The 21,431-nt window shown below is 39.5% G+C and overlaps 3 protein-coding genes across 5 annotated transcripts; 2 read left to right on the top strand and 1 right to left on the bottom strand.

Annotated features, from left to right (window-relative positions):
• Positions 1–380: 380 nt before the first annotated feature.
• atad5b (ATPase family AAA domain containing 5b) lies at positions 381–7,981 on the top strand. Of its 3 annotated transcripts, none has more exons than XM_022193829.2 (14): positions 381–1,263; positions 1,355–1,705; positions 1,810–1,906; positions 2,002–2,084; positions 2,485–2,621; positions 3,771–3,942; positions 4,135–4,409; positions 4,519–4,612; positions 4,691–4,755; positions 4,942–5,140; positions 5,254–5,378; positions 6,083–6,879; positions 7,349–7,507; positions 7,804–7,981. In XM_022193829.2, exons 1-14 carry the CDS (start codon positions 744–746, stop codon positions 7,919–7,921), a joined length of 3,192 nt encoding a protein of 1,063 aa, XP_022049521.2. In that variant the 5' UTR covers positions 381–743; the 3' UTR covers positions 7,922–7,981. The 3 variants fall into 3 exon arrangements, with proteins under 3 accessions (XP_022049521.2, XP_022049522.2, XP_051801748.1); XM_022193830.2 differs by having other exon boundaries at positions 382–1,263; positions 1,358–1,705; XM_051945788.1 differs by having other exon boundaries at positions 383–1,092; positions 1,358–1,705.
• A 114-nt stretch (positions 7,982–8,095) lies between these two features.
• On the bottom strand, positions 8,096–12,095 carry tefm (transcription elongation factor, mitochondrial). The gene is made up of 5 exons (XM_022193831.2): positions 11,930–12,095; positions 11,149–11,633; positions 10,077–10,226; positions 9,748–9,926; positions 8,096–8,628 (listed from the first exon to the last, which is right to left on the bottom strand). Exons 1-5 carry the CDS (start codon positions 11,970–11,972, stop codon positions 8,349–8,351), a joined length of 1,137 nt encoding a protein of 378 aa, XP_022049523.1. The 5' UTR covers positions 11,973–12,095; the 3' UTR covers positions 8,096–8,348.
• Positions 12,096–12,160: 65 nt separating this feature from the next.
• Positions 12,161–20,823, top strand: LOC110950944 (arf-GAP with dual PH domain-containing protein 2-like). Its single transcript, XM_022193814.2, has 11 exons — positions 12,161–14,323; positions 14,866–14,996; positions 15,409–15,500; positions 15,732–15,820; positions 15,964–16,076; positions 16,190–16,336; positions 16,622–16,705; positions 18,101–18,163; positions 18,266–18,343; positions 19,861–20,089; positions 20,211–20,823. Exons 1-11 carry the CDS (start codon positions 14,236–14,238, stop codon positions 20,237–20,239), a joined length of 1,143 nt encoding a protein of 380 aa, XP_022049506.1. The 5' UTR covers positions 12,161–14,235; the 3' UTR covers positions 20,240–20,823.
• The last annotated feature ends 608 nt before the right edge of the window (positions 20,824–21,431 follow it).

Genomic DNA, 21,431 nt, shown 5'->3' with positions numbered 1-21,431 from the left:
GTCTGGTACTTGCTTTCAAATGTGTGAAATCTTTACTCTATTTTTGAAAAATATTGTTTTTTTTTCATTAAAAAAAGATTTCATTGGGTATTAAAATCTGAAAATGACAGCAACAAATGTCAAACAGCTTTGCATCATTAAAATGTGGAAAAGACTGAGAATAGGTCCAGATCTGTGGTCCTCACCAACACATGGCCAAGAAAGATCCACAAGAGGGTTATAGAAGTAAGAACTATCACTCCTTTCTTTATTTTGGGTGAAGAAAAATATTGAGAGATGTTGGAGGAACTGCTTTAAGAGGAAATTCGTTTTCTGCCACCTTTAATTTACACCGATGAGATTTAGAAAAAGGTTACTTAGTATATCAGCTCACTTTCTAACCTGTTTTACGGTGGATCCTGTTTTAGGTGCATAGACTCTATGTCTATATATACTGTCTATGGTTCTGTGTCAACATAGACGATCTTTGGCTGCAACAAAACTTGTCGCACGTTTAAAACGTCACTCCAGATCAGCTAATAACGTACACAATGTAACATGTAAATATTTGTGAGTGTGGTGTATTTTTGTGGCGTTTGTTTTAAAATTAATTTATTTTCCAATAAACACGATTAAGTATCTCAGTGTAAAAGGAAATGAACATTTTTGGCCTAAAGGAAAATAGTGTCGCACAAATTGACGTGTTAACCAAGCGCCAAACCTAAAATGTCACTAAACGGTCTTTGAGTTTGCACACTTTTACAATGCGAAACAAACTCAAACGGAGCAAAGCCGTGAAGGATACAGGAAGCCAAAGCAAAGCGCAAACCAGCGAGGTGATAATTTTATCCGACTCCAGCTGCTCTGATGGTGAAACATCACGGACTGTGGGAGGCAAACATTTCTCAAATACTGCTGCAGGCTTTTCTGAACGACAATTTAAACAACTGCAGGAGGAGAACAATGCATTATCCGCAAAAGACACTAAAATTGCACCAATTTTCTTACGAACTAGACAGCAGAGTAAGAGCAAAAGGAGCAGCGACGGAGAGAAGACGCAGAAATCAGTGCTGCCTCCTCAGAGTGATGATCTCCAAGTCTCTCACCTGACAGGTAAAGACGACTCTGTTCTGCCCAGCTGCAGAAGAGGACAGCTGTTACCTTCAGCTCTGCACAGCTGTCTGGAAGAAATCCAAACGTCTAATCCAGCATTTCCAGTCCAAGCAGTGTTCAGGACTCTACAGAAGAAAGCAAGTGAGGGGCTGCAGGAGTGTGAATCCACAGGTGAGACTGAGCTGCAGTTTGTTACCAGTCTGACTGTACATTAGTTTAATTTTAAAGTAGAATAAAAAGTCTTATCTTCTCCTTTTCTAAGCAGGATGCTCCTCACATCCAGGCTCCTTACTAAGTTTTGAGAAAGAGAAGAGGAGACGGGAAAATGAAATCTCTGAGAGGACCCCCAAACGTCTGAGGTCTAATTTCGCTGCAGAGGATGCTGCTGGTATCAGTCGCTACCATCTGTCAGTGCAGGAAGTCCAGGGAAGTAGAGTCCCTGCTGTACAGAAGCAGCCCAGGAGCAGCAGACTGAGTCGCACTCACAAACTGAAGCAGCAAACTGGGAGAACTGAAGCAAACCTGGTGACCAGCTGTGAGCCGATCTCTGGATGGAGAAATCGCACAGAATCAGACACCCAGTCTCTCAAAAACTGTGAAACTCTCCAGGGAGGTAGAGTTTGTCACATGCTCATTGTATTTTTTTTTTCTACTTGTCACAGCATTTACGGCTTTTAAGTTTCAGGAAATAAACTTTTTCCTCTTTGTTTTGTCCAGATTCCTGTTTTGAGAATGTGCTCTGGACAGATAAGTACAGTCCTCAGGATTCGAGTGAAGTTATTGGTAATTCTGCCTCAGTGAAGAGACTAAACAGGTGAGTTATATTTGTCACTGCGATATACCACTACATCATATTAAAGTCTGTGTGAGCAATGTAACTTTTGTTTAATTTTTTCCTCTGGAGTTCAGCTGGTTGAAGAAATGGAAACTAAGAGCTGACCGTGATGAGAGCAGAAAAGTGGAGGAAAGGAGACGAGAAGAAAACAGTAATGGTAAAAACCATATTTTAACTGTTTTCTGTTCGCTCAAAGTCAAACTTTTAATGTTTTTAATAAGACTTGGCTAACAAATTGCCACAGACCGACTAATTTTGAGACATCCACATGACATGAGTTTTATTTTTGTGACTTGGGATTACGCTGAATTTGTGGTGGGATTTCTGGTTGTAGAAGTAATAACAGGGGCGCCCAGATAGCTCAGCTGCCTGAGTGGGTGACCCAAAGGAGCTGAGTCTCTGACACAGCGGGTTTGATTCCAGCTCACGGCCCTTTGCTGCAGGTCTTCCTCTCCAATTCTTCTCCCTACCTTCCTGTCTGCCTCTCGACTAGAAACCTGTCAATAAAAGCCCCCAAAAAATAAATAAGTAAAAGTAATGACAGTCCTCCTGTTCAGACTCGTGGGATTGTGGAGACTTCCAGGGTGAGGCCGGGTCAGAGGAGCCATTGTGTAACACAATGCTGATCACAGGACCCTCAGGTGTGGGAAAGACTGCCTCGGTGTACGCCTGTGCTCAGGAGCTCGGCTTCAAGGTGGGAACTCGTAAATAATTTTAGTATCTTTGAATCCAGGCTGGCAGAGTCTGATAGTTTTCATCAATGTTACGGTGTCAGAAATGTGATACATTTACAGGTCTTGTAAATGAGTTTACCAATAAAAACTGAAATACCATGACAACATACACTTCCTGGCCACTTCATTAGGTACGCCATGAAATCCAGTGCAACCCGATACAACAGTTCTGCCATAAATTCTACTTCTAAGGAACTTCCACAGTTTCATTTTTTGTTGACCTTGTGAAAAAAGTGATAAATCTGCTTTATGTTCACTGCTGACTTCATATTTAGTGGTGGGGGTGTGCTTGACTGCATGACATTTAAAAATGTTTCTAACATTTTGCCACCTTCATAAATGCCAGTAGGGGTGAAAATGTTTGGGACACTTTTAAATCAATACACCCCCACCTTTGTTTAACATATCAAATATGACACAGCATATCAGTTATATGGTTTTAGCTGTAGATTTGTTCAATATGTAAGTCATATAGTTGGATATTTGAATGTTTAGGTACTCAGTGTGCTTGTGCTTGCACAAGTTGTCATTTAAAATAGTGTTTACTGTGAAAATTCTCTTATTTGATCCTGTCTCTTGTTTTTGATCTTTGGCCTGAAAGTAGGATGAGAATTAGAAATGCATTTTGCAGCTGCTGGCTGTCGTAAGACCGAATGATCTTAGGAAAAATCTAGTTCCAATTTTTCTGACAGATGCTATGACATAATTTTTAAAAACTTCAGCTTCAGTTCAGCATTCACTGTCTAACTGATATAGAACATGATGCAGGAATACCACATGAGAACGCATCAGCAGCATGATTGTAGGACAAGTTGAGCAGGAGGGCAACATGAATTTATAAAAGCACTGACCAGATTGCAGGCTTTTTGAATTACAAATTGCACGGTTTCAAATCTTGATTTTGATTTGAAATGGATTAAATGTTTACTCCTAACAGAATTTGCAAAAGAAAGCAAATTTAAAAATAATCCTGCTATCTAAATAGATTACAAGTCAGGTTTTGATATGTTGTGACTCTTATGACAAGAGACCAGGTTTTCACATCAAGTCTCTTCTGGACATTGCACTTAGATAAAAAGAGACTGTTTTTCCTTTCCTTTCCAATAAAGGTATTTGAGGTGAACTGCTCCTCACAGCGCAGCGGCCGCCATGTTCTGTCCCAGCTGCAGGAGGCTACCCAGTCCCACCTAGTGGAGATGTCAGGGACAGACTCTCTGAAACCAGCTTACTTCAACAACTACTGCACCAACAGCTCCACTAACAAACCTGAGACTTTACCAGGTAAGATGTAGATGATGATCACTGTGATCTGAGAAATCATACACAGCATGATTACTTATTTACAACTTAATGTTGTGTAGAAAAGTGGTGGTGTCAGATTTATGTAGTGTTTAGATTTATATCTGTAACAAGGAACTGTTTAGTGTCATTGTAACATAATTTACAGGTATCTGTATTCTTGTCTTTGAACAGGAAAATCAGCTCTTCATAGAAATCTGACTTCGACTCGAAAAAAGAAGGCAGCACGAATTCTGGCCTCTTCTTGTCGCAAAGTAAAAGCCAAACCAGCCACAGTGACTTTGGTGCACTACTTTAAGATGAAGACCAAAGCAGATCGCTTACACTTTGATGGCCTGTCGCCATGTGAAAAAACAGACAGCAAGAAATTGGATGACTCATCACCCGGCTGTGATCAAACGGCACCACAGAACAAAAAGACAGCAACATCGCTCATTCTGTTTGAAGAGGTAAATCATGTGGCCACACCACAATATGAGAAAAATAAATTACTGGATAGGAAGCCACACATCGACCATGTTTGATCTGGGATGATCCCTCTGCTGTCTGCTTCCACAGGTTGATGTCATATTTGACGATGACGTTGGTTTCCTTGCAGCCATTAAAGCTTTCATGACGACCACTAAAAGACCAGTCATTCTGACCACCAATGGTAAATGCACACACGGTGTAATTTTGAATGAAATAAATTTGAAAATGAGCTGTGATGCAAAACAAATGTCTTCCTTAGATCCCACATTTAAAGAGAGATTTGACTGCAGCTTGGAGGAAATCATTTTTAAAACCCCATCAGCAGTAAGTCAAAGTTACCTCGACATGCTTATACAGCTTCACAAGAAACTGCATGTATGTATGGAAGTCACTCCACACTTTTCGTGAATTTTTGTGCCCAAAAACTGCTCTTACAGCTCCTCACACATGCAGATCAAATATGAACAAAGTAGACTCAGTGTGTTATAAACTTACTCCATCTATTCAAAGGTGAACGTCTGCAGTTACCTGCAGCTGGTGTGTTTGGTTGAGAAAGTGCGACTGGATTTGGATGACGTTCGCGGCCTCCTAAGACTCAGCCGTGGTGACGTCAGACGCTGCTTGTTGCAGCTGCAGTTCTGGGTGTACAGTGGTGGAAGACGGACGTGTCAGAGTGGAAGCTTCCCCAAAGGACCTCTCTGTATACAGTGTGAGTTTCTCTCAATAAGCCATGATTAATAATTATCGTTATATATTCTTTCTGGAGCTTTTACAGTACAGATTTGAAAAAAATCTTAATCTTTTTTTTTATTTTTACTCTAGACTCAAATGCTACTGAAGAAGGAAACCGTTTAGACTCCCAGCTTCCTCCATGCAAAACAGGCTGCTCTGCCAACATGCTGGGTCTGCATCCCGTAACCCCAAACTATCTGGTGAACCTCCTAAAGGCAAGTACTCATATCTTTATATAATCTTCAAGAGACAAATGCACTCCACCAGTCATTCATGCTTTTATTTCCTCCAGACTCGACTACTGCAATGTACTTTACTCCGGTATCAGTAAGCGAGACATTTAAAATGCTGCCACCAGGCTTTTAACACATACAAAGATAAATGACCACATTACACCAGTCCTGTCTGCCCTTCACTGGCTATCTGTTAGTTTTAGAACTGATTTTAAGATTTTACTGCTTTCCTTTAAGCCTTTATTTGCTGGGCTCCTGCCTAAATCCAGGAACAGCTAACTCCTCATAAGCCTGAACGCAGCCTGAGATCCTCCAGTAAGGCTTTTCTGATGGTTCCTAAGTCCCATTTGGTCACTAAAGGTGACTGAACCTTCACAGTTTAAGCCCCCAAGCTCTTTAACGCTCTGCCTGAGGATCTGAGGCAGACAAACTCAGTTTCCTCTTTTAAAATTCTTCTTAAAACTCAATTTTACTGTATGGAGTTTTCTTAACTGTTTTTATTTTTACGATTTCACTGTGTTTTTATGGGCTCTTACAGTTTTTAGGTTTTTTTTTTTTTGTTCTATTGTTTTATTCTTTTTTGTTTTGACTGTCAAAGCCTGAACTCTGAATTTTGAATGGTGCTATAGAAATAAAATTGTTATTATTGTAGTTACAGTCAGTGGTTTCTGTGTTTGATTCTCCAGGGTCCATCCTGGTCTGAAGTGGACATGAACAAACTCCTGAATGTCCTCACTGAGAGCTGGAGAAGAGCTGTCCCTCTCCTGTATTCCAACCTGGAGCTTCTTCTGTCCATAGGAGCAAAGGGAACTTTAGTCCACAACATGGACAAGGGGATTCTTTCTGGGCTGCAGAATGAGTCGCCACCCTCCAACAGCGATCTTTACTTTCAGAAACAGAATCAAAATGTCAGGCCAAACGTGTCGGTGAGCAGCAGCAAACCTGTCAGGAACGTCTCCAGGCTGAGCAGAAGGAAATGCATCTCATCATCTTCCGATCCGTCGTCCCACAAACCTCACATAACATCATTAAATGAAACTCCTCCAAGCTCGCCAAGTTCAAGTGACAAAACTGAACAAAAAGTGACAAGTGGCTGTTTAGAAGCGCTGACCGACTTCTTTGACCTCATGTCGTACCTTGATGCCACACTGCCGGCTGCCGAGATGCTACTTTCAGGCTCCTGCACACCTGAAGCGTTTGTCTGGACAGGAGCAGAGTTGAAGGACGGTTTGTTGGATGAGATGAGCGAGGAGGAGGGCTGGAGTTGGAGTCAGGAGAGGTTGTTGGACATTCGGGCAGCTGTTGAAGGTTTGGGGTGTCACAGGTACTGGTGGAGAGTGTCTGAGGTGTGGACGGGAGCTCAAAAATACAGACAGAAACTGGAGGACAAAAAGTGGGGACGGCTGGTGGAGAGCCAGGCTTTAACTGCCTCATCTCAAAGACAGAGTTTGAGTTTTGGTTTCCCATCTCTGTGTGCATCAAGGTGAGTCGAATCTTCATCTGAGCTTCTGAATGTTGATTCAAATTGTGGGCTGTATGGAAACTCAGTCTGTTAAATGGATGATAGGTTTACACAGCAGTTGCACACCCATAAACGTTCTGTACCGTTTCATTTTGAACAATTTATTACTGAGTTCCAGTGAAAGCACCGTTCCATTACATTCACTTCAAAACTTTATCCATTTCAAACAAAAAGCACATTCGGTAAAACAATACTGAGACATGATTTCAAAACTCCATTCCAGCTGTAAAAGATTTCCAAAGGGAGTTGGGATATGAATAGACATGGGTGCTATGTTTAAATTAAATATGAGAAAGTATTTTACATTTGTGGAAAAAAATCTCAACACTTTCTTAGGAGCACTCAATTCCTGGGGAATTTTACACGACTGTAGAGCAGAGCACCAAAATGTCTGTCTGTCGTTGTGTTCTACTTGTGCCTGTCCCTCCAGCGTGTCCCAGAGGAGATACAGACTGAGCAGGACGGTGCTCAGCTCGAAATCCTTTAGCCTGCTGGGGAACAGACAGGCTGTCAGCGTCGACTACATGCCAGCGCTTCGATCCATCTGTCGCTCTCATAGAGCACAGCAACAACAAGGGGAGACAGTAAGGTGGGCCACAATGCAGGTTTACACTCAGAATTGACAGTGTTTTTTAAATAACATAAATCAAGTCTGACTTTACATAATAATGTAGCATCAGGGTGATCAGTGAGAGTGACAAGACAATGGTAATAGTTCTATCTTTACTCAGGTTTTTTTTTCTCTCAGATCCAAGCTGCTGGTGTCATCTGCTCACTTGGGTTAAATAATTAGTTCCAAATTTGACTACTTAAAGTAACTTTATACTTTAGTATCATAGTCATTATTTGTAGCCATAATTTGAACAGATTTGTCTCCCACATTAGGTGTCTAAACGACCTCAGCAGCACACACCTGGGCCTCTCCAACTCCACTATGCAACTCCTGGCAGAAGATTTCACTTCTCTGACTCACTTTACTCCCACCAGTATTTATTCAAATTGAACATTGCCAAGTGAATTTATTGCAGTTGAAATGAGAAATCATGTTTAATTTAAATGTAAATGCAACCATATAGTATCAATAAAAAAATCTATTTTTGTAAATTGTGTGGAGCTGTTTTAAACAATGTATCATACTTTAAGTGCTGACATGGGTTTTCTGTTGAGATCTGTGGAAAACTTTTCATTCTTTTAATGCAACCCAGAAAACTTATTGAACACAAACCAATGGTAGTGAAAATTCTGAGGCGGCTGGAAGATTTGAGATAACTGTCAAAGTCAACTACAAAAATACCAAAACACAGAAGCTGCCCGTATTCTCAGAATCCCGAAAAACAGCATTTGAGTGTTTTAAGTAACAGTAAGAATATTCGGTTCTTTAAACGTATCATTAATCCCCGTCAAATCTGTTCAGGAAAGTTCAACAGGGCTTAGCACGCCACTGGTGGTGAAGAAGATTCACTGAGCAGCTCATAGAACGCTACAGCCTGAAGCAGGGCGTCGCAGAGTTCCTCTCCTCCTCTTCTGCTTCCCATCTGAAAGGAATTCCTGTGCTTGATCAGCAAATCTTGGGGAAAGTTTATCCTGGGAAGCTTCTGTGTTACCGATTCAGTCATCAGCTGTTGCACTGTCTGCGCTCCGCTGGTCCGAGACTCGCCCACCATCAGTCCAAAGTGACGTCCGACAGCAGTCCGCATCATGTTGAGCACCCTGCAGAGGAAAGGCAGAGTCAAGGAGGACATTTTGGTCATTTCGTGTACATTAGCTGAGTGTAAAAATACACAGGCGCTCAAATCAAGCACATTTGGACATGCATGTCACTATTTTACAGCATCTCCTGCTTGCAGTTATTTTAGCGGAGTAGTTATTCCACAGAATTGTTGGAATTTTCTCTAAAAAAAAACAAAAAAAAACAGCTCACCCAGCTGTTATGTTGAATTTCAGTCATTATTTCAGTCAGCACCCCCTTCTACCATGGCTGTATGACACAAGCTGCTTATCTCAACTAAAAATTCCATTGTCTGAGAATCTATTAATGTTATGAACGTAGTTGCAAAACTGGGAGCACATTTGAGTTTTAGGCAAAATAAAAAGTGCCCAACAACTTAGAGCTGCTGGATATGCAACAAAAAGGAGGCAGTCAAAGGTCAAGTCAAATACAGACTTAAAATAAACGGAAGCTAAAATTTCATAACGCTTCAGTATCCCGCCCGCGGTACACTTTGAGATCTGCATAAGCAATTTGCTAAATGTCTGAAACTGCAAACGCGATTATACAAACACTATACGCCGATGGAAAGCTTAGATTCTCATGAATCCGCCGGTATAAACCACTTTCAGATGTGATTACCACAGCGGGTAATATAACCACATTTGTCCGACAAAAAACGAATATCCATCCATCCGTTCTATATACACGGCTTCAACGCACACAGTGCGACTCACATTTCCGGGTTCATTATTACACACAGATGAAAATATTCCACAAAAAACGGCCATAATCCAACCTTGGACATCCAGACGAAACAAGCCAGTAAACTATTTTGTCCAAAACATGTCTTGAAGTCGGTATATAATCCATGAATGGGTCGTTTTCAAGGAAATGCACCTCGCGATGCGCGTCCAATATGCCCTGTATTTCTCATCATATTTTTATTTACAAATAGAATATTAGCGATTTTTTTGTACTGAAAATGGCTGGAATTGACTGAAGCTTAAAGGGCTACGAGCAATACATTTAGTATAAAATGTTGCATATGTTTTGTGGGTTGTTTTAGGGCATTATGAAGTTGATAACAGTCTTTATTGATATGAAATCCACTTCCCTACCTGGGAGGTAGGTTAGAATCTTCTGGGGAGATTTTGGGCTCCAGCAGAGCAAACAGCATGGCCTCCACCGTCCTCATATGGGCCATAACAGGGAACAGAGTTGTATTCTGGACTGAGATGGGGGACTTCTCTATGATGTAGAAGTCCGCCGATGGGAGAAGTGCCACAACTGAAGAGACCTGTTGGCAGAATAGATGAATTTAAAATCTCAAGAAAGCTGGACATGAATTTAGATTCCACCCAGATATTTAAATCAAAATTATAACACAAAGTACTGTCACATAACTACAAGAACTCTTTATTTAAAATGGTCTGCTAATTATACTCACATCATACAAATAAGCAGAAGCCAAGTATGTTCCTTTCAAGAAATTGTGACAATCCTTCTGTCGCCACTCCAACACAGTCATTCCACGGTCAACGTGTGCCCAGGCGATTTTATTCGTCCCGCATACTATGGACACTATGGAGCTGGCGTCCTGAATGAGCAAACAGAATCACAAAAAGTGATCGCAATGCATTACCCTGCTTCTTATTTTCATCCTTAGCATTGTGTTTGACAGCTCAAAGCCAATTAGATCGCTCCATCTTTAACAGTACAGTAAAAGGTCAGGATGAGTCGTCTAATAGCAAAAGGAGACTGTCACCTTTACTTTTCAAACACAGTACTGCTGACATCCAAATGATTTTGTTCCGTGGTTCATGGTTAGCACTGTCATAAGTGACTAATCTTGACACTAACCCTGTTTTCATGCTGTATTCAGAGAGTGTGAAAAACATGGTAGGAGAGTCTAATTAAAAACGTCAGCCAGTTGCACCGTGGGGAAACATAAGATTCAGCATTATTGAAAATTTAGCCACAGTTCGAGACTGTGGGTAAGGACATCTGCCTCTGCTGCATACCTTTTTAAAATCTGTATCTCACAAGTGTTACAGTTTTGAAGCAGCACAATAATAAAGTGGAACAGCAGCTCTTTTAGCATCACAAGTATACAGTCTGGTGAGGCAGTTCCTTTCATCCTCAAGCAGGATGCACATTGCAGATACGGAGACATAAAACCAAAGCCCCAAGACAAAGTTAGCCACACACTTAATGCATTTGCTTATTTTTAATTAATTTACATTACTTTGTAGAAATCTGTTTCCACTGTTTCGTTTTCATAAATTCTTGTCCAAAAAAAGCCACATATAAAGATCACAGTGCAGTGCTTAGAAGCAAGAAAAGAGGAAAAATTCCAAGGGGGGTGCATACTTTTAATCCAATCTCAGAGCCACCAATGCAACACTTTGAGGAAAATAAGCCCCTGAGACACAGTACATGAATAAAACTGTGCTGTATAATAATATTTTTTCTCATTTTATGACAAAACTGGGTACTTTAACCACTAACAACCAACTCACCTCCAGCCAGGACTTGTCCACCTCTGGCCTGATGAACTTGGCCAGCTGTATCCTCACTTTCCTCTCCTTCTTAACTGGGTTGAGGATGGAGTTGAAGACAATGACGGCGCTTTTGTGCTTCAGCAGCGGCACTTTCACCACACTTTCCAGCGTCTTAAAGGGTCCGTTTTTAGTCCTGTACTCCACAATGTTGACCGACTTGCGGCCTCTCAGCAGCTTCACGCCGGCCAGCTCTGACATCGTGGCGGTGTTGAGGAGCTGGAGGATGGCGTCCCGTTGCTCGGAGGTGTAGCAGGCGTCCAGGGGTCTGTCGGTGTCGTCCTTACAGGGATCAGAGGAGGACAGGGTGCCGTTCAACGTCTCAAATCCCGCCACGGGAACCCGGCTTCTCCAGCAGCAGGTGCACTGGAGGTACCGCAGCTCCAGCTCGGGGAGGGAACCGTGCTGAGGGCCGCAGAACAAACCAGACGGCCCCGCATACTGAGCTGTGGAGACCGATGTGTGTTTAGATGGAGTGAAACTTTTAAAATGTCGGCTTCTGCACACCACGTGAGTATCGAGTTATGTGTAAATAACTTTTGAACTTACTTTAAAAAGAAAAGTCACTCCCCAAAGCGGGATACGTTAAAGGAAAATGGACTAAAGACATTAAGCTATAAGAAATATTATCATAAACGTTAAAAAAAATTGCCGCTTGCATTTGCAACTAGCTAGCTACATTGCTCCTCAAATTTAAACTAATAGAGGGAATAGGTCTGATAATTTCACAACAATTACTGACCTCTCTTGACGAGCAACGACAGAAATCTCCTGGCGACCCACATCGTCGTTATTTAGAATAAATATTTGATAATTTGTGCTACAACATCATGCAAATTTGTCCTTTGGTTGTTTAGTGTCCGACGGAAACAACTGACCGGTGGAGCACAACAACACCGCTGCGATTAGTTCCGGGGTGGTTCTTCCTCCGTTAGAAGTGTCTGCCGCCACCTAGTGGATGGGAGTGTGTAGAGTTGTTGGATGAAATGATATGATGATTTCTGCATGCCTACTTCAGTGTAGGAAGAACTGTGATGGATACTGCAGTATATAGAGTTCATACTGTGTATAGATACTGTCCTACTCTCACCTACTATTTACACTGTCCATACTGTTAATATTGTGTATACTGACCATTTATTTCTACATGTAGATTTCTAGTTATCTGTATTCATTTTTTTATCTACAACTATTGTAATTGTATTTTTAGTGAGTTCATACTACACGTGTCGTTCATATAACATGCTAGCTGTGTATGCACATATTGCATATAATACGCATTGCTGCTAATTTTGCACTTGCGGTTCAATGCTAAACTACATTTCCTCATTATAGCACATTGGGCAGTGAAACGAAATTAATGCATGTTGATATATTTAATTATGATTAAATATAATGATGGTTAATAATCTGAAGGTTGAAAAATCAATTTAGTATTTTAAGCAAACACGTCTTGCCAAAAAAAAAAAAAAGGCAGGCCTTAAATAAACATTGGAGACAGCCACACAAGAGCTGACAAGAAGAGAGAGTCAGATGTTATAACATGCTTCATACGAGCTGATGGGAGGCCCAAAGCAAAAGGAAGTCTATTTATGCTTTTGAGACCACCTTTGTTGTCTATATTCTCCACATATGTCCAATATTGTAACAATGTCTACTCCTTTCTTCTCAGTTGTGTTGGAATTTGGCAGTCAGAAAATAGTCTACTACAAGATATAATACTTTAAACACGTATTTCAAAGATTAAAAGTGTACAGTGTTTCTTGGGCAACTTTGCGTGTTTGATTGGGAGTTCCTAAAGTTTGAAGACTGAAGTTTTGCCTATTTTTATGGAAGTGTAAAAAGGTGTCTATGCAAGTAAAATAATAAGCAACAAGGTCTAAAAGAGCAAAAATGTTCTTTTTTTGAATGGTACAAATGTAGCACAGTGGCTCCCTTCCCCAGCAGCATGTACACTGCAATGCACTGTTTATACAGACAGTTGGATCTAAGTTGAAAAAGTCTTTTTTGTTCATGGCAGCAGCAGGGGGCTGTGTGAACTCCTTCTTCTTGCATTGCCACTGACCTTTACTTTGAAAACAATGGAAGTGGTGGGGACAAACCAGCAGTCAACTCCCTGAAGCAACTCAGAGTTTTGGATTACATCAAAGCCAAGATAAGAAGGTTTTAAATGTTTGAGTATAAAATCTAATGAATATACACTATAATCCACTGAAAAGAAATGCACAGACGTATTCGACATACTTGTCGGAAAACTTACCAAGATTGTAGCTTGTGACGAAACTGTGATCATGATTTTGTCGGGGCAAAGGCTCTGCTTAGTCCCACTTACAGGTGTTTCCATTGGTTTTGGTGATAAGACCTCTGTTCAGGTTGTAGGTGAGTAAAGCTTGGAATCAGATCCATATATCTGGGTGAAAGTGTAAATTGCTCAGCAACAAAGGCACGAAAGCTTGACAGAGAGATCAATGAAATGTAAATCAAGTTGTGTTCAAAAGTCCTACAAACAGGCACAAGAAGAGGAAACATTTTTATTTGTATTTTAACATTTAATTGGACAAAACCTTGTCCAATTTTTTGCACTATGTACAAAAAGTTTACATGATTTCCTCCAAGAAAGGCTCCTGCCCCAAGTGGTCTACAGAAAATAGATGGCCGAATATTCTCGTTTAAGATAGCCGTTAACTCTATAAATAAGATAACATCTCCTCCACACAGTCAAAATCTAAATTTTCTAAGAAACTACAAGTCTATCAGCCTGATGCTGTAAGTCAATCACCCAGCAACAGAGTGACGTATGTTTCACTTCCTTTCTCAGTTATTTCTGGACCTCTGCGTTTGTATGCAGAACAATAAACTTCATGATGCTGCCCTGGTAAGAGGAAATACTGGTCCACCGGCCAGTGAGAAGAAATGATGTTTTCACCTGCTACAGCAGTTCTTTAGTTCTTTAACATATGATGTGTAGAATCACTATGGAGTTAATGCCTAGTAGCTGTTTTGTTGGGATTTGTCTGTCAGTCTGACCGAAGCAAACTACCTTCATCTATGGCCAATCTGGAAAGAAATAACAAAATCCTGCTCGATTTGGTGCGACAGCCGGGAAATAACTTGTGTGCTGACTGTGGGATTCCAGGTGAGTGCAATGAAACTGATTTATAATCAAAATATTTAGTATTTAATTAGCATTATTTGGCACTTGCTTAACTCTTTTGCCATTATATTTGACTTCACTGTCATTTCAAATATTTTCTTTACCAAAATGTAAAAAGTTTTAAACAGGAGCCTTCACTGTTGAGCCACGTGAACATCCAAAATCGTATTTTATAACAGGTCACGTTTTCTAACAAACTTTCATAAAGGGAACAGACTGGTGTTGTTTATCTGCTGTGACTTCATTGTTCCTCCTAAAACTCAAACCACTTTGTTGCCATCACTGATATGGACGGTTAATGCAGCGAGGGCATGAGTGAAAAGAAGGAACAGAGAAACAAGACTTTATATATCAGTTTATTTCATTATAAATTCAACAACTCTGTGTTTTCCATGAAACAAGACACTTCTTGATACTTTGACTTTATTGTAATATTCCCTGTCTATGTAGCTCAAGCAACAACAGTTGCATTTTGCTTTTGTTCCTTCTTACAAAATGAACATTTTGATTGTCTTTGCTCACAGAGCCTGACTGGGCTTCCTACACTCTTGGTGTCTTTGTGTGCCTGAACTGCTCAGGGATGCATCGTAATTTGCCCGCTATCAGCAAAATGAAATCCATTCGGCTGGACCACTGGGATGATTCACTGGTTGAGGTACTGGTTTGCAGTTTGCATTCATATCTTGCACGAACACGTAGATTTATTATTTATTCTGTTTACTCATTATTTTTTAAATTTGCAGATCCCCACTTAGTTCTAAAGCAATATTAACCTTGTATGCATATACTGTATGCTTATGCTTACCTCTATTTTTTAAATTCTATACATAAACTTTATTTTTTCACAGTGAGCTTTTAAGTGTTGCCTAAACACTACATTATTCTGCATTTAGCTGCACATAACCTCCAGATAAAACCTTTAAATCTCCATCATGTCCATCTGTCTTGGATAACTTTGTACAAGTAGTCTTATTCCTTAAGACAGAACCCATAATAAATATAAAGAAGTGAGTCCATGTCAATTATCTTCTTATAGCTTTCTTTGTTTTCACCTCCTGTGGTTTCAGTTCATGCAAGAGAGGGGTAATTCTGCAGCCAAAGCTGTTTTTGAAAAGTGCGTTCCTGCCTTTTTCTACCGGCCACAACATAAAGACTGTGTGTAAGTGACTGTCACTGCATTTTCACCTCATTCGCTCAGCAGAAGTGAAAAGTGAAGACTCAACAGTCAGAGATCTTGTTGCACATATAGAAAGAGGAACAGTTTAAAGGTGTAGTCACTGCAGTTATGACAAATTTGTCATTTTTAGGTCATAAACTTCTATTTACTTTAACATTTCTGTTTCTGTTTCGTTCAAAATGAAATACTAATGGATGCTTTGCTTGTTCTCAGTGTTCTTAGGGACCAGTGGATCCGTGCTAAGTATGAAAGACGTGAATTCACTGGAGAAAACAACTGCTTTCTGCAAACATATAACTCGGGTGATCATCCTGTCATTGTACTGACGAACAAGTTATCGTCCCATTAAAAATATTCACAGTCATGCATTTGTATTCTATACAGATGATAAGCTGCAGTTTAGTCACTTGTCATCTCTTTCAACTTTTTGATATATCTACCTCAGATCTGTTTGAGTCAATACTATGGAAGAAAGGCAAAGACAACAAACAGTTTCTTAAGAGGATCTTTCTGCTGTCGAGGAAAGACTTCACCCTCAGATACTTCATTAAAGAAGATGTGAGCAGCTCTTTGGTTGCATGATCATTTCATTCACAATATTTTATGAGCATGCTTGAGTTACAGTCAAATGACTTAGTTAAATCACATCGAATCTTCTCTTTAAAATCAAGTCCAAGGTTCCCAAAGCTGTCATCAGCATGACGAATCTGAATGCAGTTTTCCAACCGGAGAAGATCGGTCACGCTCACGGTCTGCAGATCTCCTACCTGGAGGATGAACGTATGAGGAACCTGTTTGTTTACCACACCAGCGGGCAGGTGAGGCCAGCTGCTGTTTTCACTTTGAGCAGATAAACGTCATGTTGTGGTGAATGCAGCTTTGAGAACCTGTAGCACAGAAACCAAATCAGTGCATGTAGAACTTCTCACACTTGATGCTAGGTCTGAGCAAAAATATGTAATCTAATTTAACCAGGCCAGTTCAGATATGCTGTGTAAGTTACCTAAAAAGTCTAAAACTATCGAAGTGGACATTATATTTCCATTAAATCAGCTGTTGTTTTACTGTTCCTGATATTCTGTTCTATGTCCGACCCCTTATAGGCAGTTGTGTCTTTTTTCAATGCTATTCGGGCAACACGGTTCGCATACCTCCTGAAGAAACATCCCACTCTCCGAGACAACGATGTGAGTCATCTTCATTAAGATTAACTTTACAGAGGTACAATCAAAATTATTCAACTCCCTCAGCCTCCAAAATGACTTGCTGACGAACAAAAATTTTACGAAAGCAAAACAAAATCATTGGCATGAAGCTCAGAAAGCTTAATAAGATCAAATATTGCTATGAGAACATTTGAGACTACTCATAATGACAAAGAAAATTTAACATTTTTTTTTTCAAAGTGAGCTTTTACACTTGATTTCACTGTCATTTCAATAGCAGTTTTTTTATTCAACCCTAAAAGCCACTACTTTATATTATCCTTTGACCTTTATGGCATCCTGTGCATGTTTGTCTTTGCCTTAATGACTCTGTTTTGAAATTTTAGTCCAGTCCTCTTATGATCAGTCTTCCACTTTGCTAATATTCTTAGGCTTCCATACTGCTTCCTTTACATCCGACTGAAGATTTTATTCTGCTCAAGAATGTTCCAAAAATGATTTCTAAGCCACTTTTTCCTGACTTCGATATATCTCACAGGAAGGTCTAGTGATTCCTATTCATTTATTACATTTAATTTATGAATTAATCAAGGAATCCGTGGTGTCAATCACTTATAACAAGACTGTTGGCATATATTGTCCTTCTTAAGCAGAACATACCACTGATCCTTGCACCCAAACTGGAACCCAAGACTTCCAGTTTATTGTTTTTATTTCATTAAACCGACTCCCAGAACCCTACAGGCATGTCCAGTTTTTTCTTGCATATTCAAGTTAAAATTTGTGTGATTTTTCATCAAGGATGGAGTGTGGGAATTAACTCCTTGCCTAATTATTATATCTTTAGGTGTCTGTTCACATGGTTCACCTGTCACCTGTCTTTGCCAGTAACAAAAGGATGTTTTTCAGCTTTTTTTTTCAAATATCCAACTCCTGCACTGTGCTGTTGTGCTAGACTGTGTCTTAAAAACCCACAGCCTTTTTGCTGCTGCACTTGTTTTCTCTTTGCTTTTGAGAGATCCATATTATGTTTGTAATGTTTTTACTCAGTTTGATCTCCTGCACAGGGGGAATTTAAATATATATTGCAGATGAAGCTAATTTAAAGAGCTCCCCAAATTTTGCCTACATCTGGTTAGCTTTACTTTATTTCAATGAGAATCAATATTAGAAAGATGCTGAATAATTATGGCATGGCTGCATTACAAAAGCTTTTAGCTACTCAGAAACGTTACTTTACCCTTGTCATTAATTTGATTACACCACCTAATTTATACAAATTTACAAAAAGCAAAAGCATTTGTAAAAGCAAAAAATACAAACTCTGCGTTTCTGAACTATTTTGATTATAGATAATGAAAGTGTAAAACTGACCCTACATTCAGTTAACAGTGTTTCCTGTGTTTCTTTGCACAGTTAATACCTCAAATAACATCACTTTGCCTGAAGGAGGGGTACATGGAGAAAACCGGCCCGACGGTCTGTCAGCTAATCGAATTTATCAATAAGACTAACTGGATGCTCTTCCCTTTGGTTGATCTGTTAAACTAACTAGTGGTTTGTATCTGTGTGTGTTTTCAGCAACGGGAGCCATTCAAGAAGAGATGGTTCACACTGTGCTCAATGAACAGAAAGCTTCTGTATTTTAAATCTCCCCTGGTAATGACCTGATATTATTCCACATTGACCAAAGTGTGTGGGAAAAGTACCTGTGTAAATGAATGAATACTTCCTTTGTCAGTTAAATGTTTACTTAAATATTAAGAAACACCTCTAATGCTCAGTAATAAAAAATACAGTGATTCCTCATTCAAACAAATGGCATTTTGACGGTAGAAATTCAGTTAATTACAGTAAAATACTGGCAGCTGTGGTCACCAGTATTTTACAGTATTTTTTGCAATGTCATATTTTATTTAAATAGTTACTCTACACCTGATTACAGTAGTCCACAAAAGAATATGGTAAATACTGTAACTTCAAATACTGTATTTGTACAGTGTTGCTAGTGTATTCAGCAATAACTTTAACTGTTGTTGACTTTAAATTGCATTTTTTCTTCTTTTAAAATGTACAAACAGATATGTCACATAGCAAACACTGAGTCTTTAATCTTTAAGATACAAAAAAATCTATAAACTGTGTTTAATATTTAATATTATACAGAGTGTCAAAATTTATTTTTCTCTTAGATGGACCCTAAACTCTTCCATAAGTGGGTCCAAAATGACCCATGTAAGAATCACAGTGTTCTTATCTCATTTTGGTTAAGAATAATCATTTGTATTACTATTCCTATTACATTTTGGTCCACACAAGACCAATATCATGCTTGAATATGTTTATTTTTCACTGTTTAACAGATTTTAAAAACAGATTTTTATTTTGATCGTTGAAAAAGAAGAATACCACACAGAACAGCAGCAGAAGAATGTTAACATCCACTGTGTTGACATTTTTCAACTCATTTTCTCCAGCTGTTGCTGTTCTCCGTTCCTTCAAGTTTGTGCCCTTCATCGCATCTTACATGATATTATCAGTGATGAAGAGCTCTGGGTAGTACTACAAATGTGACAATTTCTTTAAAAGTGTGAAAGGTAACTTAAGTATTTAAATGGAATGACATCAAAAACATGTTTTTTGAGGAATAGCTGGAATATGAAATGATGAAAAAACTTTTCATGCAAAGATACTAAAAGATACACAAATATATTTCAAGAATTGACCCACTTCTGCATATAAGGGTTAATGGTTGCAATGTATGGGGATTTTAATGTATGGGATAATATAGAAACAGAGAGAAAACAGTTTAACTTTAGGTTTTAAAAAAAAAAGGCCTTTCTTAGGGCTTTGGTGTAAAGTTAGCCATAATATTCTTAGCTTCCTAAATCAAGATATTACTCTAAACAGTACTTTGTGAACAGCTGTGAGAAAATATTTTACTCAATTTGCCCAGTTTTTAAAGTAGCCTGCAGTGTTTTGGCTCCAAAACAACATAATAATTTACAGTTTATAATCCTGTTTTTCAGATACATTTACACTACTGTGAGGATTTGGCTGCATTTTTCTGTATTTTATTACAGTGTGCAAATATTAGTCTGATATGAAACAACACAAAGTGTTTGCAGTTAATTCCAGTCGTCACAGTTCTGTTTGCTGCTTGTTTGTGCACTCAGGATGCGACAGAGCTGGGTGCTGTGTTCATTGGCACAGAAGATCACGGATACTCTGTTTCGGAAAGCAGCAGCCGGGGCATGAGGGGAGGAAGATGGCACTGTGGGATCACATTTGAGACCCCAGGCAGGCAGTTTGTGTTCATGTGTGAACAGGAGCAGGAGCAGAAGGAGTGGATGGAGGCCTTCAGAAAGGTCATCTCTCAACCCATGACACCAGAGGACTACACTAGTAAGATATTGTTGTTCCACCTCATACACTGCAGTGACTGTCTTCCTGACCGTATCTCATGGCTTACATACACGGTATATGATTATATATGGACACCCAGCTGTTTTTCTCTTTAATGCAGATGAAGCCAACTTAAGAAGGGGGAAGTGACTGGAACACCTGCTGGTTTGCAAAATGACTTAAGTATCCTTTTGGGACATGACAGAAAGATGAACCATGTCATCAACTCTAACACTTTGCACAAGCTCTGAGTACACAGTCTGCAATGTGACACTTTGAAGGCAATTAAGTCTGAGCTCACTGGAGCCAAATATTGTATTTATTCCACATGACGACTTCAAAAATAGATGATTTCATTTTAGTTGAGATGTTGTATTTTTTGTGTTTGATTTCATTTGCACATTTTCACAAGATTAGGATTTTCTTACACTTTTTCACTGTAGCCATCAAGAGTCTGTGAAACTTTCACGTAAAACGTAATAAACAGTTAAATCCTGCTTTTAACATTTTCCAATTTGTATATTCCTCTGATACTAAATCATTTGTCATTATTTATATTGATAATATTACATTATTATCATTTCAGTAATTTTGTCTTTCAATATTTTATTGTTATCCAAGTTTCTTAGTTGTGTGTCTACATCTTTTTTATTTCATACTCAGCGATGTTGTAAATGAGGCCTCCATACTTCACTGCACTTTGTTTTGAAATAAAAGTTGACTGAATGAATGAATTCCTCTTCAGTAACAAAGATACAGGTGGGGATGGTAGCAGGCATTGCAGATGCACCTCTGTAATGATGCCTTCAATCTTAAGTGCAAGTTATCAGGACATGGAGCACACACACCCACATATCCTCCTACAGTCCAAAAATATGCTGAGGTTAATTGATTACTCTAAATTGCCTGTAGGTGTGAATGTGACTGTGATTGTTTGTCTGTATATGTAGCCCTGCGACAGACTGGCGACCTGTCCAGGGTGTTCCCTGCCTTCGCCCGAGTCAGCTGGGATAGACTCCAGCACCCCCCGTGACCCTAGTGAGGATAAAGCGGTGTATAGAGAATGGATGGATGGATGGATGTTATGGCACAACAGTAAGGATCTACCCACAGGAGCTGTATGTCCACATTTCACCTGAATCTCATTCCTGCACTTGCTGCTGTTAGTTTTCTCGCCTGGAGGTGGCGCCTTTTCAAGAGGCCTTTTCAAGATAGCCGGAAAAAAACAGATATCTCACTCCGTACCATTTTCTTTGCACCATATATGTCGTCGAGCTGACCAGACAACGGAGATTAAAGACCCTAAAATTTCTGTTTATATTTAAAAGGAGGCACAGTAGGA

The sequence above is a fragment of the Acanthochromis polyacanthus genome, chromosome 3 (assembly GCF_021347895.1).
Source record: "Acanthochromis polyacanthus isolate Apoly-LR-REF ecotype Palm Island chromosome 3, KAUST_Apoly_ChrSc, whole genome shotgun sequence".
In the NCBI taxonomy this organism is placed as follows: Eukaryota; Metazoa; Chordata; class Actinopteri; family Pomacentridae; genus Acanthochromis; species Acanthochromis polyacanthus.
This window is presented reverse-complemented; position numbering and strand designations above follow the sequence as displayed.

Bases quoted from the DNA above. Each gene is read 5' to 3' on its own strand.
- tefm (XM_022193831.2), bottom strand. From the start codon at position 11,972: ATGTGGGTCGCCAGGAGATTTCTGTCGTTGCTCGTCAAGAGAG. The intron at 9,927-10,076 runs GTGAGTATAATT...TTCTGCCAACAG, and splicing joins CTTCTGCTTATTTGTATGAT to GTCTCTTCAGTTGTGGCACT. The intron at 8,629-9,747 runs GTAGGGAAGTGG...TTTCCTCTGCAG, and splicing joins GATTCTAACCTACCTCCCAG to GGTGCTCAACATGATGCGGA.
- atad5b (XM_022193829.2), top strand. From the start codon at position 744: ATGCGAAACAAACTCAAACGGAGCAAAGCCGTGAAGGATACAGGAAGC. The intron at 3,943-4,134 runs GTAAGATGTAGA...GTCTTTGAACAG, and splicing joins CAAACCTGAGACTTTACCAG to GAAAATCAGCTCTTCATAGA. The intron at 6,880-7,348 runs GTGAGTCGAATC...CTGTCCCTCCAG, and splicing joins CCATCTCTGTGTGCATCAAG to CGTGTCCCAGAGGAGATACA.
- LOC110950944 (XM_022193814.2), top strand. From the start codon at position 14,236: ATGGCCAATCTGGAAAGAAATAACAAAATCCTGCTCGATTTGGTGCGA. The intron at 15,501-15,731 runs GTAAGTGACTGT...GCTTGTTCTCAG, and splicing joins CCACAACATAAAGACTGTGT to TGTTCTTAGGGACCAGTGGA. The intron at 18,344-19,860 runs GTAATGACCTGA...TTGTGCACTCAG, and splicing joins TGTATTTTAAATCTCCCCTG to GATGCGACAGAGCTGGGTGC.